At 37.3% G+C, this 17978-nt stretch overlaps 1 protein-coding gene across 2 annotated transcripts in view; it reads right to left on the reverse strand.

Moving 5' to 3' along the window:
• LOC127881112 (nucleoporin SEH1-like) overlaps positions 1-17578 on the reverse strand; it is a 43310-nt gene extending 25732 nt beyond the window's left edge. For both annotated transcript variants that reach the window (XM_052428803.1, XM_052428802.1), the window contains exons 1-8: positions 17350-17578; positions 12433-12486; positions 8349-8573; positions 7701-7831; positions 6433-6525; positions 3331-3471; positions 1725-1809; positions 895-973 (exon numbers count right to left, since the gene is read on the reverse strand). In XM_052428803.1, coding sequence (XP_052284763.1) covers positions 895-973; positions 1725-1809; positions 3331-3471; positions 6433-6525; positions 7701-7831; positions 8349-8573; positions 12433-12486; positions 17350-17460 — 919 coding nt within the window. In that variant the 5' untranslated portion in view covers positions 17461-17578. The remainder of the gene's footprint in view (positions 1-894; positions 974-1724; positions 1810-3330; positions 3472-6432; positions 6526-7700; positions 7832-8348; positions 8574-12432; positions 12487-17349) is intronic.
• Positions 17579-17978: the final 400 nt, after the last annotated feature.

The following is a 17978-nucleotide window of genomic DNA, read 5'->3' on the forward strand; positions in this document are numbered from 1 at the left end:
CACTGCAGTTCTAGCAAAACATGACACAATATTCTGCAGTTACAAAAGAAACTATTTATGACATTTTTGAAATTATTTTATTTTTACTCTTATATTTTATTGCATATTTACAATAATAATTTTTCTTTTTTTTCTATATATCAGAATTTCATGATTGTGATTTAAGATTTAACTCAAAATCTTTAAAAGGATAAAAATGGATAGAGTGGAGTCACCTTCTGCGAAAACTGGGCTTAATGCAGGTGCGTTAAGTGTCGTCCCAGATTAGCCTGTGAGTCCATGTGCGTTAAGTGTCATCCCAGTCTTCACAGGTTAATCAGGAACAACACTTTTTATGCTATTTTTTGTCTAAATGATGTCTCTTTTTAACGAAAATCTTATTAATGTGGAAAGTGTTGTGTCCAATTAGCCAGTTTAGACTGCAAAGGCCAATCTGGGACGTAACTGTACGCAGATGCATTAAGCCCAGTTTTCACAGAGTTAGGCTCAGTGAGCAACCTTTGATCCTTATACCTTAATTTAATCCACGTGTGGACCATAAGTGAACACAACCGGCTCATATAGAAAACACACCTGAAAGCTTCTCAATAAAGAATAAACCAAAGTCCCAAGGAACCTCTTCCAGTGTATTTTCTTGCATGTATGAGTGTGTTTCAGATTTCAGTACTAACTAATTTTGTCTTAATAATCACATATTTGGCATTTACAGTTCTGCCGTACAAAACTGTATGCATCTTAAACACAATATTACAACTTTGCACATGTTGCAGTCTTGCAGATAGAAATCTTCATTCACTTATTTATTATGACTTAAATTAGAAGTATACAAAGGTACACTAAGGCAATAGTTGAATACAATAAGTTTATTGTTCAATACTTCCTGATTACTGTTACCTTTCCACATGCGTACACAGCTGTCATCTCCTGAAGACACGAGGACTGTACCCAGCACGTTCCAGCACACTCTCCACACCTGCAACACACCATAATGACAAACTATAGACTGCACAATGACAACTACACATGAGCTTATTTTCACCAACCCATAATTAGAGTAAAATATCTTCTTAGACTCAATAAAAATATCTTAGAAATTGCATAAATACACGCTTTTTTTTTTAATTTAACCAAGTATCCTAGCTTTTTACCCCAAGTGACTCACTGTTGTGCTTGGCCAAGATATAATTGGGAATTATCTTCTAACAAAATTTCAAGCAATTTTAGCAATAGATTTGGCTGCTAGTGTGTTCACATGGCAAATATTGACAAAAAAGGACTGACAAATGGAAACCACAAAAGCATTGAACTCAAGTGACCTAAAAAACGCCAGGGGCTGAAATATGCCGTGCGCCTTTTACATTTTGTATGTGTCTTAATTGTGTCTTAATGGCCCACTGTCTGGATGTTGATTATTTGTTGCAAGAATCCCAAAGATGCAGTCCAGGATGAACACTGTAGGAGGCTTGTTCTGGGAAAACTTGGATAACTGCATTTGCGTTAAATGTCATCACTGGAAGACAATTTCCACTTGTATGTAATTTTCGGTTCAAAGGAAGTCTTTTTTTAAACACAAATCGATTGTAGGCGTAAAGTGTTATGCAGACTTCACAGATTAATCTGTGACAACTTTTTACGCAAGTACATCAAGGTCAGTTTTCACAGATGAGGCATGAACAATCACACCAAAGGAACTACAGAAGGACAGGTGCGTCAGCTGATGGTACCTGAGAGTCATGGTTGGGGAAATCTCCGACCTGGCGCAACTCAAACCGTGTCAGACCTGTTGCTCCACTGAGAGTGCCATCTCTCCTGCAATATGCAATATAATAATATGAGCTGTGCTCTGAGATAATGAAGCTAAATACATGTGCATGAAGTGTAGTTCCAGATGAGCCTGTGCAGTTTGCACAGTCTAATCAGGGACAAAACTTTCCGCCTAGACTGGATTTTTGTATAGGAGACAGACTTTATTAAATAGAAATTTCCATAAAAGTGGAAAATAGAAATTTCCACAAAAGTGGAAATTGTTGTCACTGATTAGCCAGTGCTGACTGCACAAGCCAATCTGGAACAACACTGTATGCACAGGGATTAAGTCCAGCCAGTGCTGACTGAACAAGCCAATCTGGAACAACACTGTATGCACAGGGATTAAGTCCAGCCAGTGCTGACTGCACAAGCCAATCTGGAACAACACTGTATGCACAGGGATTAAGTCCAGCCAGTGCTGACTGAACAAGCCAATCTGGAACAACACTGTATGCACAGGGATTAAGTCCAGCCAGTGCTGACTGAACAAGCCAATCTGGAACAACACTGTATGCACAGGGATTAAGCCCTGTGTTACCAGACAGAGCCTCCAGTAATAAAGAACACATCAATATGCAACACAACAATATTTAACATGGCAATACCCAACATTGCTAAACTAGATGAACTGTGCTTTGACAAGGGCTACTTTCTATTTTATATTAACAATAATACCAAGTTTTATGATCATATCTTGTATACTTTCAATAGTAATTGCATTATTTAGAATTTATCTATTTTTAGTAACAGCCACTGACTTCTGGAGGAAGGGACAGACAAACAGCCAAATTGTATACCGAGATTCATGACCATATATTATTGAGTATTTTTAAGTTTTACAATTGATGAATTTTGTTTCTATTTCTGTATGTAACAGTGACCTTTTAAATTCAACTTTCACCTTGTAAATTAATCCGTATATGTGTACTAAGTACCATCCATGCATCAGTAAAATTCTGTAATTTTTTAGAAGTCGCAAATCATGTTTTGTGGACAGATGGTCTGAAACCCCCTAAAATGTTGTAATGGATAAACAGAAAGACACACGGCATGATGGACCAAGGGTAAAACTTTAGTTCATTGTCTCCTAATAAACCCCCGTCTTGTCAGTCATGACAAATACAGCTACTCTCGCATATCAAACCACAAGCAAAAAATTGTAATAATGCTGTAATATACATTTTATGTAAAAAAACTAATAAGAGACCTTGAAACTGCAAGAAAACAGGTTTTTAATGTTTAAGTGATTAATTTAATTTAAATAATTGTGCAATCCCATGCTTAGCCGGAATGTTACCTACCTACAAAAAAAATGTCAACCCAAATCTTCCATCCAAACAAGTTATTGATCAGAAAACATCTGTTTGCCGTTTTAAGATGAGTCACTGAGACAATGACCAAACCAAACTGGCCCCATGAACGCTCAAGCAAAGTCTTTATGTCTGACATTTTTTGGAGCAAAGTTACATTGTCTGTCTGCAGGCCGATACTCATGGATTATGCACACCAAAAAATCCTTACCTTAAAGGCTCAATACTGATGACCTTGAGCGTTTTAGTTGCCACAGCCAGCAAGTGATAGGAGCGCCCCAGATTGGGGGCAAACGCCACGTCATGAACTGCATCTGTTACCATGGCAATTGTTTCCACTTTGTTCCACTTCCTACAAAATATTGAAGAAAACAGTTGGTGTAGCAGCTTAACAGAGTTGCAGAAATAGGTTTCCATACAAAGAGTTAACAAGAGCACCGCCCATCTCATCATCGCTCATCTATTTTCTTTTTAAAGGTGAAGGGACTCTCTTTTTCAATCACAAAGGAGGGAGGAGTGGAGAGAAGAGGGGTGTATAGTGTGGGGTTGTGGACATTTATTACATTATCTTCCAAAAAAGCGAAAAAAAAAAAAAAAAAAAATCGGGGGGGGGGTGGGGGGGGGGGGGGGGGGGGGGGGGGGGGGGTTTTGGGTGCGATGGTTGGACGGTATTTCAAACATAACCGTTTAAAAAAAAAATGGGGGGGGTATAGTGTGAGGGTTGTGGTGATAATTTGTGAGATGATCTTAAAAAAAAAAAAAAAAAATAAATAAAATTGGGGGGGGGGGGGGGGTGGGGGGGGGGGTGGGGGTATAGTGTGAGGGTGTGGTGGTCATTTGTGAGATGATCTTAAAAAAAAAAAAAAAAAAAAAAATAGGGGGGGGGGGAGGGGGAGGGGGGGAGGGCACGGGGGATGGTTTGGGTGAAGTCTATTGTGGTATGTCAGGTAAGAGTAGTTTCATCAAAGTATCAATCAAATCTAATCATAAATAAAGAAGTTATGGCAATTTTAGCAAATTTAATAATTTGACCTTGAGAGTCAAGGTCATTCAAAGGTCAAAGTAAAATTCAAGTTGCCAGGTACAGTAACCTCATGATAGCATGTAAGTATTTGAAGTTTGAAAGCAATAGCCTTGATACTTCGAGTGGATCGAAACACAAAATTTAACCATATATTAAAAGTTACTAAGTCAAAAAAGGGCCATAATTCCATAACAATGACAACCAGAGTTATGCAACTTGTCCTTTTACTGTACCCTTATGATAGTTTGTGAGTGTTCCAAGTATGAAAGCAATATCTATGATACTTTAGGGGTAAAGTGGACCAAAACATAAATCTTAACCAAATTTTAAATTTTCTAAGTACCGGTATAAAGGGCCCATAATTCCGTCCAAATGCCAGTCAGAGCTACATAACTTTGCCTGCACCGTCCCCTTATGATAGTTCATAAATCTTGCAAGTATGAAAGCAATAGCTTTGATACTGTAGGAATAAAGTGGACCTAAACACAAAACTTAATCAAATTTTCAATTTTCTAAGTATAAAAAGGGCACATAATTCTGTCAAAATGCCAGTCAGAGTTACATTACTTTGCCTGCACAGTCCCCTTATGATAGTTAGTAAGTGTTGCAAGTATGAAAGCAATAGCTTTGATGCTTAAGGAATAAAATGGACCTAAACACAAAACTTAACCAAAATTGTCAATTTTCTAAGTATAAAAAGGGCACATAATTCTGTCAAAATGCATGCCAGAGTTATCTAACTTTGCCTGCCCAGTCCCCTCATGATAGTAAGTAAGTGTACCAAGTTTGAATGCAATAGCATTGATACTTACTGAGAAAAGTGGAACTAAACGCAAAACTTAACCAAAATTTTCAATTTTTTAAGTATAAAAAGGGCACATAATTGTGTCAAAATGCACGCCAGAGTTATCTAACTTTGCCTGCCCAGTCCCCTCATGATAGTAAGTAAGTGTACCAAGTTTGAATGCAATAGCATTGATACTTTCTGAGAAAAGTGGACCTAAACGCAAAACTTAACCGGACGCCAACGCCAACGCCGACGCCGACGCCGACGCCAAGGTGATGACAATAGCTCATAATTTTTTTTCCAAAAATAGATGAGCTAATAAATGAGTAACTGAAAACTTATAGAAAATCTATTATTAAGATTTTAACACAAAAATCACTAAACAAGTATCAACGTATCATTCCTTAAACTTAGCATTAACCCAAAGGTAAAACATGATACCGTTTTTTTGAGCCCTGTTCTATGATAACTTGGCTTAATGCTGTGCATAAAGTGTCATTTAAAACAAGAGGGCCTGAAAGGCCCAAGGTATCCCCCGCAACATATGCTTTGTTTGAGGATGGGTGCAAATTGGACAGATGAACATAATGATAGATGGACGAACGGAGGACAATAACACAAAACTAAGACAAAAGAAGGTTCTTAAAAGATATGGCCTCGGACACAAAAGTGCCGGACGGACGGACAGCCGGACGGACGGACAGCCGGACGGACGGACAACGCCAAAACAATATAGGCGCGGGAATATATTCATACCAAGTTTCAAAGAAATCCGCCAAAGCGCTTCCAAGATATGGCTCCGGACACAAAAATGCCTATAGTAAAAAGCATTTTTTCAAGATACAAAGGGCCATAAGTCTGTTTTTAACAGATGGTGTGCAATGCCATTTGGCGTGCATCATCCTCTTATGCATATATATACTCATACCAAGTTTAAATGAAATCCGCCAAAGCACTTCCAAGATATGGCTCCGGACACAAAAGTGCCTATAGTAAAAAGCATTTTTTCAAGATACAAAGGGCCATAAGTCTGTTTTTAACAGATGGTGTACAATGCCATTTGGCGTGCATCATCCTCTTATGCATATATATACTCATACCAAGTTTCAATGAAATCCGCCAAAGAACTTCCAAGATATGGCTCCGGACACTAAAAAGCATTTTTTCAAGATACAAAGGGCCATAAGTCTGTTTTTAACAGATGGTGTACAATGCCATTTGGCGTGCATCATCCTCTTATGCATATATATACTCATACCAAGTTTAAATGAAATCCACCAAAGAACTTCCAAGATATGGCTCCGGACACAAAAGTGCCGGACGGACGGACAGACAGCCGGACGGACGGACAACGCCAAAACAATATCCCTCCACCTCTGGCGGGGGATAATAAGCCCGTGAAGTCCACACAGGGTTATCAGGGAGGACTGCACAGGCTAATCTAGGAGGACAATTTATGCATTAAGCCCAGTTTTCCCTGAATGTGACTGATTTGTGCTGACCTAGTGGCATCGTTGTATTCGTAGATCTGCACCTTGCCCCCAGCAGATGGATTGGGATCATCACTTCCTACAGCAAGCATGGCTGGGTGACGACTGAAAGTACAAAATGGGCATAATTCTGCTAGATTGCAGATCAGAGTTATGGGCCTTGGCGATCAACCTTTTATGATGATTCAAAACACATTTTTTTGAGCTTTAATCAAATATCTGAAAGAGATATGTACTTGTTGCACGGACTCTTCAATCAGAATTTCAACAAACCTTCAAATGTTAAAGAACCTGCTGAAATATGTTAACAATTATAGGTCAGTGAATGCTCATTAAGATGCTAAACACATTATTTAACATTGTATTTAAATACTTGTAGTAAATATAGAGACATGGAGTAGTTTCAAACAAACCTCACCCATATTTTTCTAATAAAAAGGGGCATAATTCAGCTAAATTGCAGGTAAAAGTGATGGAACTTGGCAGTGACCTAACAAAATAGCCCAAACACATGTGTAAAGCTAAAATTTAAATACCTGTTAAAGTAACAGCGATGTGGAGATTTTGCACATTTACAAAGTAAATAAATGTGCATCCTGCTAAAAGGCAGATCTAATCTACAGGTATTGGTCAGAAATATTTAAAAAGAGTCTGAACACATATGTTAAGGTTAATAATAATATGTGTGGTAGACATATTAAAGATATATAGTTGTTATACGCAAAAGTTAACATGAATTTCCGGACAGAACATGTGTTTCGCACATCCTTGACAGCAGATACACTGTCCACAAGGAAAGTCTCTCAAGGTGTCCTGGTCCCATTAGCAAACATTATGACGCCCCACAGTGTTTTTTTCCTTTCAAATTTGCGGCCTGTAAAAGGACCCATTCCCAATGGAAAAAGTATATATTTTTCCCAGTGACCAAAAAATTTCCCAATTTCCCAAAGGTTTCCAAAACAATATATTTTTTTTAATAAGTCTTAACATTTAGTTCTTCTCACATCAAGCTCTATAGGTTAAACCTTAGTCAATGTAATATTGAAATCCCTTTCCTTCTCAATTTTAAAGCATTTGTTAGCCAAACAACAATACTTAATTCCCAAATCAAAACTATGTGATTTTTCCCAATCCAAAGGGACCTGAGACCCATTCCCAAACTGGTGAAATAACACTGCCTCATCATAGCAGACTGATAGCTTTTCAGAAATGCTCAAAGGCCCATTTTTGCACAACACTGACAAATGATACATTAGAAAGGTCTGCCAGTCCCTGCCTACCGAGATGTGTTCCAAGAGAGGCAGCTACACTTGAGTTTACAGGAGATCTCATGCTGTAGGGACCACTGGCTGAGGTTCATCACATCAGGGGCCTCGTAGACCCGCACTATCCCGTCTGTGGAACATGTAGCCTGGAATTTAGGGAACCTTTATTACCTTGTTAAACAGCTATTTAAATAACTAAAATATACACAAACTAATGATGTTGAGCTTTTATTGCATATTTTCATTTACTTTTGTATACTTAAGCATAAAATGAAAAGAACATTTATTGTATCTGTCAAATTTTTGAATATTTATGTTATTAGTGGTTAAAGTTTTTTCAGAAAAAGTACATTTTCATGACTGGCGTAAATATTTGTTTAACCGCTTGTGAAATAATATTCGATTATACACAAAAATCCACAAATATCTTCTATCTATCCACTTGTAAAAGAAGATTAACAGTTGTAAATCATAGAGCAGTGTGACCTCCCTTTGTTGTCATTTGGAGTGTTTATCCAAGCATTCTAGGTAGTAAAGCTGTGGTCATCATAGTGGTCATATGTGCCCACTTACTATGAAGAAATAAACATTAAAGCAAAAGTATTTAATAGAAAGCTTGATGGGTATTGCTTAAGTATTGGTAATAAAACAATTACCACTTACAAGTAAAAATCCCAGATGTTTGGGTGCAAACTTGACGTCAGTCACTGCAGTCCTGCTGTCCACAAGACTGGCTCGCTTGATCCACGCATGGTGCTCACCCTCTGCAAGGTTTTCTCCCATCATCTCTTCCCAGATGGCAGCTGTCCGGTCAAACGAGCACGTAGCTACCACCTGGCCAAACTCTGGATGTGCCCAGGTCACCCTCCAGACCGACCCACTGTGGACCTGGCACAGCACTCAGCATAGCATCTTAACTTCATCTTATATTTCAAATGGGTTCTTAAATATTTTTAATATTTATATTTACATGACATCATATATGATCTCAAATTAGCCACGCTCCGGGAAAACTGGACTTATGCATGTGTGTAAATTGACATGCCAGATTAGCCAATGCAATCCACACAGGCTTATCAAAGAAGACACTTTCCGCTTGTATGGTACTTTAAACGAAGGCTCATCTTTGCAAAACAATCTAGTGGAGATGGAAAGTGCCATCCATGAATAGCCTGTGCAGACTGTATAGGCCAGGGTTTTTATGGGACGCGATATTCTGCATCAAATACGCATAAAATGCCAGTCAGGACCCGTCATATTTGTAAATCTGCGTCCCATGGGACGCACAATCATTTTGATGTATTGGTTCTCGTAATATCAACAAGAAACTCTGAAAGACAACTGCAGTGCATAATTTTCTAGAAGGATGTACGAGTTGTCTCGCTTGTTGATTTATTGAACAATCGTGTTATTGCGCACCTGCTGTTGCTAGTTGCAAAGTCCCGAATTGAGATTACATTGCATAAATGTGAGCTATTTATGCCACTTTGAAAGAAAAGCTTACTGAGGTTACAATAGCTTATTATCTGGCAAGCAAGATTAACCTTTAAAAATAAACACAATCTTTAATTGTACAGGCGTGTGTTAAATCTCGGCTATTGTTTACGTAAATAATCGATTACTATACTTTAAACTAATTGACACAGCCAGCATATTTATTGGGACCCCCATTTTTATTGAAAGGACCCCTGAAAATTATTTACTACAACTCATGCATTAAGCTGAAATTTTCCCAGAGCACAGCTTGAATATTTTGCCTTTAAAGTCAAACAACAACACTTATTTCCAAATTTTAGTAAAAATGATGCAACTTATCCCAATCCAAAGGGACCCGGCCCCATTCCCAAAATGTGAAAAAAACACACTGGCATGTGCATACAGTATTGTGCTCGATAAGCCTGTATAGTCTGCATACGCTAATAACAAGAGGGCCCAAAGTCGCTCACCTGAGATTCAAAGGAACTGACCCTTTTCTGTTCAGCCCAAGATGTCATTAGAACAAAATGTTCTTACCAACTTTCATGACTTGTGAACACCCAGGCAGCCACGTTTTTCAACAGACCAGAACCATTTTCATACACATCCAAGATATCATTGAAAAAAATATACTGACAAAGATTCATGAAGATTCATAAGTCCATATAAGGAAAAATGCCCCGCCCACTGGTGGCCATGTTTTTCAAGCAACTGGAACCGTTTTCGAACTTGTCCAAGATATCATTGGGACAAATCTCTTGACAAAGTTTCATGATGATCGTTCAATAAATATGGCTTCTAGAGTGTTAACAGGGTTTTACTATGGCCATATAAGGAAAAATGCCACGCCCCCTTGGCGGCCATGTTTTTCCACCAACCAGAACCATTTTCGAACTCATCCAAGATATCATTGGGACAAATCGTCTGACCAAGTTTCATGATGATCGGACAATAAATGTGGCCTCTAGAGTGCTAATAGGTTTTACTAAAGCAATATAAAGCCTTATTAGGAAAAATGCCCCGCCCCCTGGTGGCCATGTTTTAAAGCAACTGAAACCATTTTCGAACTCATCCAAGATATCATTAAGACTAATCTTCTGACCAAGTTTCATTTAGATTGGAAAATAAATGTTGCCTCTAGAGTGTTAACAAGGTTTTACTATAGCCATATAAGGAAAAATGCCCCGCTCCTTGGCGGCAATGTTTTTAACCAACTGGCATCATTTTTGAACTCGTCCAAGATATTATTGGGATGAATCTTCTGACCAAGTTTCATGAAGCTTGGACAATAAATGTAGCCTCTAGTAAGTTAACAAGATTTTACTATAGCCATATAAGAAAAAATGCCCCGTCCCTTGGCAGCCATGTTCTTCAAGCAAAAGTAACCATTTTTGAACTCATCCAAGATATCTTTGAGACCAATCTTCTGACCAAATTTCATGAAGATTGGACAATAAATGTGGCCTCTAGAGTGTTAAAAAGGTTTTACAAAAGCCATATATAGCCATATTAGGAAAAATGCCCCGTCCCCTGGTGGCCATGTTTTTTAAGCAACTGAAACTATTTTCGAACACATCCAAGATATCATTGGGACAAATCTTCGAACCAAGTTTCATGAAGATTGGAAAATAAATGTGGCCTCTATAGAGTGTTAACAAGGTTCTACTACTATAGCCATATATGGAAAAATGCCCTGCCCCCTGGCGGCCATGTTTTTTAACCAACCAGCATCATTTTTGAACTCTTCCAATATATTATTGGGATGAATCTTCTGACCAAGTTTCATGAAGATAGGACAATAAATGTGGCCTGTAGAGTGTTAACAAGATTTTACTATAGCAATATAAGGAAAAATGCCCCGCCCCTTGACAGCCATGTTTTTTCAAGCAAAAGTAACCATTTTCGAACTTATCCAAGATATCATTGAGACTAATCTTCTGACCAAATTTCATGATGATTGGTTAATAAATGTGGCCTCTAGTGTTAACAAGGTTTTATAATAGCCCTATATAGCCATATAAGGATAAATGCCCCGCCCCTTGGCAGCCATGTTTTTGAAGCAAATTAAACCATTTTCTAACTCATCCAAGATACAATGTATCATTGAGACCAATCTTTTGACCAAATTTCATGAAGATTCGACAATAAATGTGGCCTCTAGAGTTTTTACAAGGGAGTTAACTATTAGGCAGTTTGCATGTTCAGGTTATCTTTCTTTAACAGACTGTTCACATGTTTTCACTATATACATATAGAGAAAACTGCCCCACCCCCTGGGAGCCATGTTTTTCCACCCATCATGACCATTTTTGAACTTGTCCAAGATATTTATAAAATTGATGTTTAGAAAAAAAATAATGATGATTAATATTAATAGGCAAAAAATGTGACTTCTCGAGTGTTCACAAGCTTTTTTTACTGTATAAATATAAGGAAAATGACCCGCCCCCCTGGCGGCCATGCTTTTTTACAGATCCGAACCATTTTCACACTCAACAATCCTATCCAGAAAACACATGTTTTAACCAAATTTCATGAAGATTGGACCAAAAATTTTACTTCTAGAGTGTTCACATGTTTTCACTATATACATATAGAGAAAACTGCCCCGCCCCCTGGCGGCCATGTTTTTTCACCGATCTGGACCATTTTCGAACTCATCCAAGATATCAATGAAACCAATGTTGTGACCAAGTTTCATTATGATTGGGCAAAAATTGTGACTTCCAGAGTGTTCACAACGTTTCTCTATAGCCATAAAAGGAATACAGCCCTGCCCCCTGGCAGCCATGTTTTTCAACGGACCGGAACTATTTTTGAACTTAACCAACATATCATTGAGACAAACATTTTGACAAAGTTACATGAAGATTGGGCATCAAAAGTTACTTCTACAGTGTTCACAAGGTTTTTCTTTTTTTGACCTAGTGACCTAGTTTTTGACCCAGCATGACCCAGTTTCGAGCTCAGTCGAGGTATCATTAGGACAAATATTCTGACCAAGTTTCATGAAGATCAGACAATAAATGTGGCCGCTGGAGTGTTCACAAGGCAAATGTTGACGGCGCATGATGGACAAAAGGCGATCACAAAAGGTCACCATGAGCACGTTGTGCTCAAGTGAGCTAAAAAATGAAACATTCCGCCTCGACTGGATTTTTTATATAAAAGAGACTTTCTTCAAACGAAATATTCCATAAAAGTGTAAATTGCACACATTCATTAAGCCCTGTTTTCCCAGAGCGCTTATGAATTGCTACAAGATGTATACCCTCCAGCTGGCGGAGCACTTCCATTCACCATTGCTGCTGTCCTGGTCCCAGATCTACAATGAGAAAAACACAGTCCACCATTCTTATTACATGGTATTTTTGAGTTGGTGACAATCTCAGTGAAAACAGGCCTTTAAGCATGTGATTAAAGCAGACTTTTCTAATGCTCTCATGGGTCTGACCGTGATGCAATTTAAACCATCCAAATGTGAAATCATCCATGTTACCAATAAACGGCAACTAATCAAGGGGACCTACGAGCTGCATGGCGACCAACTCATCAATATCACAACTGGGAAGTACCTAGAAATCACACGAAAAACTGCTCTGGAACAGCCATGATGATGTCTCCAAAAAAGCCAACAATTTTTTCACCATTTTGGGAATGGGGCCGGGTCCTTCGAATTGGGAAAATTTGCGCATTTTGAAATTGGGAAATTAGTGTTGTTGTTGTTTTGCTAACAAATGCTTCAAATTGAGGATACAAGTGTGTCCAGTATTATATTTACTAAGGTTGATCTTATATGGATGGGAGATGAACAAAATATTGATCTAAAAAAAAATTATTTTTTTTTTGGGGGGGGGGGTCAGTTGGAAATTGTATGCTTCCATTTGGGAAAAATATATACTTTTTTCCATTGGGAAAGGGTCTGGTGACTGATTTTGAATGAAAAAACACACTGCGACACATACAATTTGTCCCAGGGTATTGTTTGCTTTTTGGAGACAGGCTTTTACAGACACTCCTTCCCAGCAGCCATCTGACTCCAGAATCAGTTGCCTGTAGTAGTCTCCACATCCACCATGAACAGCTTCAAGGAAGGCCTGGTCTCTCTGCATTCTAGACCACAAGCACAGCTTTTGTTTTGTTTTATGTATTATTTCCCAATGACATTGTACAGTCACAGTGCTTTGATGCTCCAGAGGAGCCCTGCACTTTATGGGAAAAAGACTGCACACTTTTCACCATCCGGCAATATGTAATAGTGTTTTTCCCAGGCCATTTTAGCGTGGCAAAAAGCCACGCCGCCCTCCCGGATCGCCACTCTGCCCTTTTCAAAGGCTAATTTCGCCACGCGCCCTTTTTTTCAAAGGCAAATTTCGCCACGCGCCCTTATGGATAACATCTTTATTGCCTTACGATCTAACTTGGTCCGCAAAATCAGCTCCCTTGATTGTATGTGACGCTCCGACTGTGCTTGATTTACTCGAGAGACGTCAACGTCTAATCGATTATATAAATTGAGCAGATTATATAAATTGAGCAGATTTAATCTATTACAGTGCTCGATTTATAGGTAGGTCTTACTGACTGCTCCAAAGCTTTGAATTAGTCATGCGTGAATAACCCCGTGTCAGTATCAATCGATAATGCCGAAGGCTATGTTATACCAAGCGCACTTTTCGGTAGGCAATGTGTACTCCTGCACGATAAAATCATTACTTCGGAGACTTTTGATGAAAAACTCGATGTTATTCTCGTGGCAATTGTGCATTGCATGCATTATTCAGTTATATCAAAACATATATTTTTACGCATAATTACATTTAAAATCACAAACAAATTTATTCTTTATCGTTTTCGTCTTTAAGATTATTAGATCTAATTATTGAAATAATTACTGAGACGTATACTATTTTAACAAAATGCGAATCAAGTATACGATTTAACGTTGCTATGCGCACCTATCGCTTACATCATTTGACATTTTATCAACATGGCGGACTATACAGAATTAAATTTTGACTCGGCAAAAATGGCAAATAACGTCGTAAACGATCGAATTAACGATGGAGATTATACATTAAGAAGGAATTAATAAAATGTCTGTGATAATCAATGATGCATAAAAATATTTTAGATAGCAACAACATTATTTATTTATTTGTTATCTACTCGGTGGATGTATGTCACGGAAACGAGTGTTTGCATATTGTTAGCGATCAATTTACTCGCAATGTTATTTTAAACATCTGTCAAGATTATTGTTAGAAAATGGGATAAGACAAACATGGTTTCATTTATATGTTAATGGATCTGTGTATAATCAGATCCATATGCATATATTGCTTTATTATGTTTGTAGTGCTGTACAGTTTATTGAAACAGCATGGAACTTAAATGAACATTTCAAGGTAAATATATTAATATAAATAGCAACCCCAGCTAATTTTTCATCAACATCTGTTTTTAAAGGCAATTGCATATTTGAAAAGAGCTCTTTAAGAGCTTTTCAGAACAGTTTTTCTTTTTAAAATATCTTAAAAAATAAAAAAGTTATGGAAATTTGAATATTGCTAAAATGCGCACAAATTCTGAATTTTCTCCCTATATAAAGTGAACAAGGAAGCGCGACATTCACGGCACCGGAAATTCAAGTTCATACATTTTTACATAGTAAAATTGCCATAACTTTTTTATTTTTAGAGATATCTTCATGAAATTTGGAACATTTGTAGATCAATGTATACTCTGTTCATTAAAGTATTATAAACACTTTTAGTTATTAATACACACATGGTAATGATCAACACATTTAGGAAGCATATACATAATTTTATTAGAGACATAATTTTATTAGAGACATTATCTTTTTTTCGAAAGGCATCAGGCTAAAATATCTACAATTAACACATTTATTCACTCAAAAGCAATATTGGAATTACTTAAAATGGATACCGGTTTTTAAAAGCAAATTTAACTAATTTAGTCTTAACTCTCTCATCAAATTTTCACAGGTGTTTGGGGGGGGGGGGGGGGGGCGGAATGTCTTTTCATCGTTTTGGGACGGGGACATGCACACATTCTATAACTTTCTAATCCTTGAAATAAATCTATGAATATTTCTTATATATGTTATATATGTTGTCTTTTGTTGGTGCCTCTTTCACATTCCATAACCATTCAAAATTCAAACAGTCTGGCACAAATCCAGCAGAAATTAGGAATTGTTTCTGAACCGTCTGAATGTCTTCTCGTAGAGGCCATTTGTACTGGCCAAGTTTTCTGGTGGTAGTCATGAATTAAACCACAAAGTTTTCTTTATCTTTAACTTCAAAATCCATACCAGGCTACCAAGCATCCTGGTATGCAATTGCAACATATGCATTACAATTTAAAATTCTGCAGTTAGATTCATCAAGTCTTTCACATTTTTTCACCGGGCACTTTTCTTTAAATTGACAAGTTTTTTTCTGGTCACATGTTCTTGAAACTTTGGTTTTGACATATTTTTCTGTTGATGCTTTGAATGAAGGGTTAAGATGACACAGTAAATTGAACAACACAGTTGAAATTTCCCATTTTTTCCAGAAAAGTATTTATTTCAAGAATGAGTCCATTCTTCTGCCTGTTTATAGGCTACAAGGTTTCTGCCTTCTTCAAAAGAGAGGTTGTTATACCATTTTCATGACAAAATGGTCCTGGGTAGTCTGCTATTGACTTCCAAGATCTACTGAAAAAAAGGAAAGAAAAGTCAGACCTACATCATCAGTACATGTATAAATCATGTTTATATGCAACTTTTACAGTGCAAAAACATTCTCACAGGCCAGTGGGGATATGCACATTTGGACAATTTCTACAACGTCGGGGCAAATTTATCGATTTAATCATGTCAACGATTGTATAGATACTTAAGAAAACTTATTTTCATACATATAATTTACGGATAAAAACACCTTTGAGGGCATTTCATAACAATAACACGGGGTTGGTTTTCCTACGATTCGACCGCACGAGCAAGTGCCCGTCCTTACATCGAAAATACATATTTGCACTGAAATAAATAATTAATCGAGTCAAAATCAAGGTTTCTAGAACTCACCTTTGTATTAAGAAAAAGTTGAACCACATGAAGATGTTTTCTATCGGTAACATGCTCAAAATCGTCGATAGAAAAACGTGTTTACGATGCGTAATCAGTTAATCAAAATGGCAGTCAAAGGTGAAAAGCGAGACCGGAGTAAATTTGAATAAATTACTATGTTCGGCTTAAAATGCGGGAGGGTTCCTATTGTTTCCGACAAAAGATTTTTATATCAAATTAAACTTCAGAACATTCCCTACAATATGATATATGATGCATAGTTCGGAAATCAGTACTTTTTGTAAAAAATCGGCGACACTTTAGGGGACTATATCTTCGGTTCGGATGAACTTAAAAATTTGCATCAAAGTCATGAATGGAGGTCGTGAACTTTTCTAAATGGATTCGTCCATCTCATTAATATTCATAAAGTTTAAGTCACCGGCGAATAGGAACAAAGAGTACATGTGCCACGCGCCGAGTGCATGAAAGTTGATAATCACGCGCAACAGCGAAAAACCATAATATTTATTGTTTATTAACAGATAAAACTGGGTTATAGTGGGTAAAATACAAAAGTAAAAGATGCATTTTGTAGAGAATTTTATTAGCTTTAAAATGAGACCAATTATAAAAATATTCATCTACAAATGTAATTTTAATCCCCAAAATGCCACAGGCGGTGTAGACTTTTCACAGTTTTCCAGATAAAATGTGGGATTATCGGAGATTAGCTGGGGTTGCTAATATAAATCATATTAAGTTAAATACATCTATTACCATTAAATGTTATTTTTTTTTTCCACAACTGCCTCTGATGCGATTACATGTTTCTCCCTAATTCAGGTATTCACGGAACGTTTTTGCCCTTTTTATGCCTAAACTGCGCGCTATAATGCCCTTTTTGAAAGTAATGCGCCATGCCCCTTTGCCCTCCTGGGAAAAACACTAATGTAACCTTACCTGTAAACAGGCTTTTAGTGTGACAAGTAAGAACTCTTGTTTATCCAAAAGGACAGTTAACATGTAAGTGTAGCGCGAGTCTGAAATGTATCATTATGCACTATGTTCTATAAAAATTGGTTGTTGTTGTCACTTTGTTCTTACCTTCACACATTGGTCACTGGAACATGTAGCCATTCTGGTTCCGTGAAAATCAAAAGAAACATCATGAATCAGGTCTTTGTGGTCGGACTGAATACTTTTTGCAACAAACATATTTGCTCAATTTGCACAACAAGACTTAATAATTAAATTGACAGACTGTTGTTTCGTTTCACTTTAAATTTTCGATGTCTGCCATGTTTTCGCATTGAGTCAAAACGGTCTCATTTCACGGTTTACAGTCAAAACGGCCCCAAGTCAAAACGTCCCCTAGTCAAAACGACCCAAAAGTTGGTCAAAACGACCCCATAAATGGTCAAAACGGCCCCACTTTGGTCAAAATGACCAAAAGTCGGTTTTTAAGTTGGTTAAAACGGCCCTACTCGGAAATCAGATAGGGGAGAGAAGAAAATAAATATATTGAATGTACTTCCGTTATTTTCTCTATCTTGGAATGATATTGGTGGTATTTTTTGTCAAATAAATTCGTTATTTCGGTAGTAAAATCTGTAATTACAATTTTAAAGGATTTAGTTTATATTACACACACACATTCAAACATTAAATTCAAACCTTAATTGCGTCGTGTTCTATAATAATTCTTAATCTTTTAACTATCTTACAAATTACTG

Source organism: Dreissena polymorpha, chromosome 5 (genome assembly GCF_020536995.1).
Source record: "Dreissena polymorpha isolate Duluth1 chromosome 5, UMN_Dpol_1.0, whole genome shotgun sequence".
Classification (NCBI taxonomy): Eukaryota; Metazoa; Mollusca; class Bivalvia; order Myida; family Dreissenidae; genus Dreissena; species Dreissena polymorpha.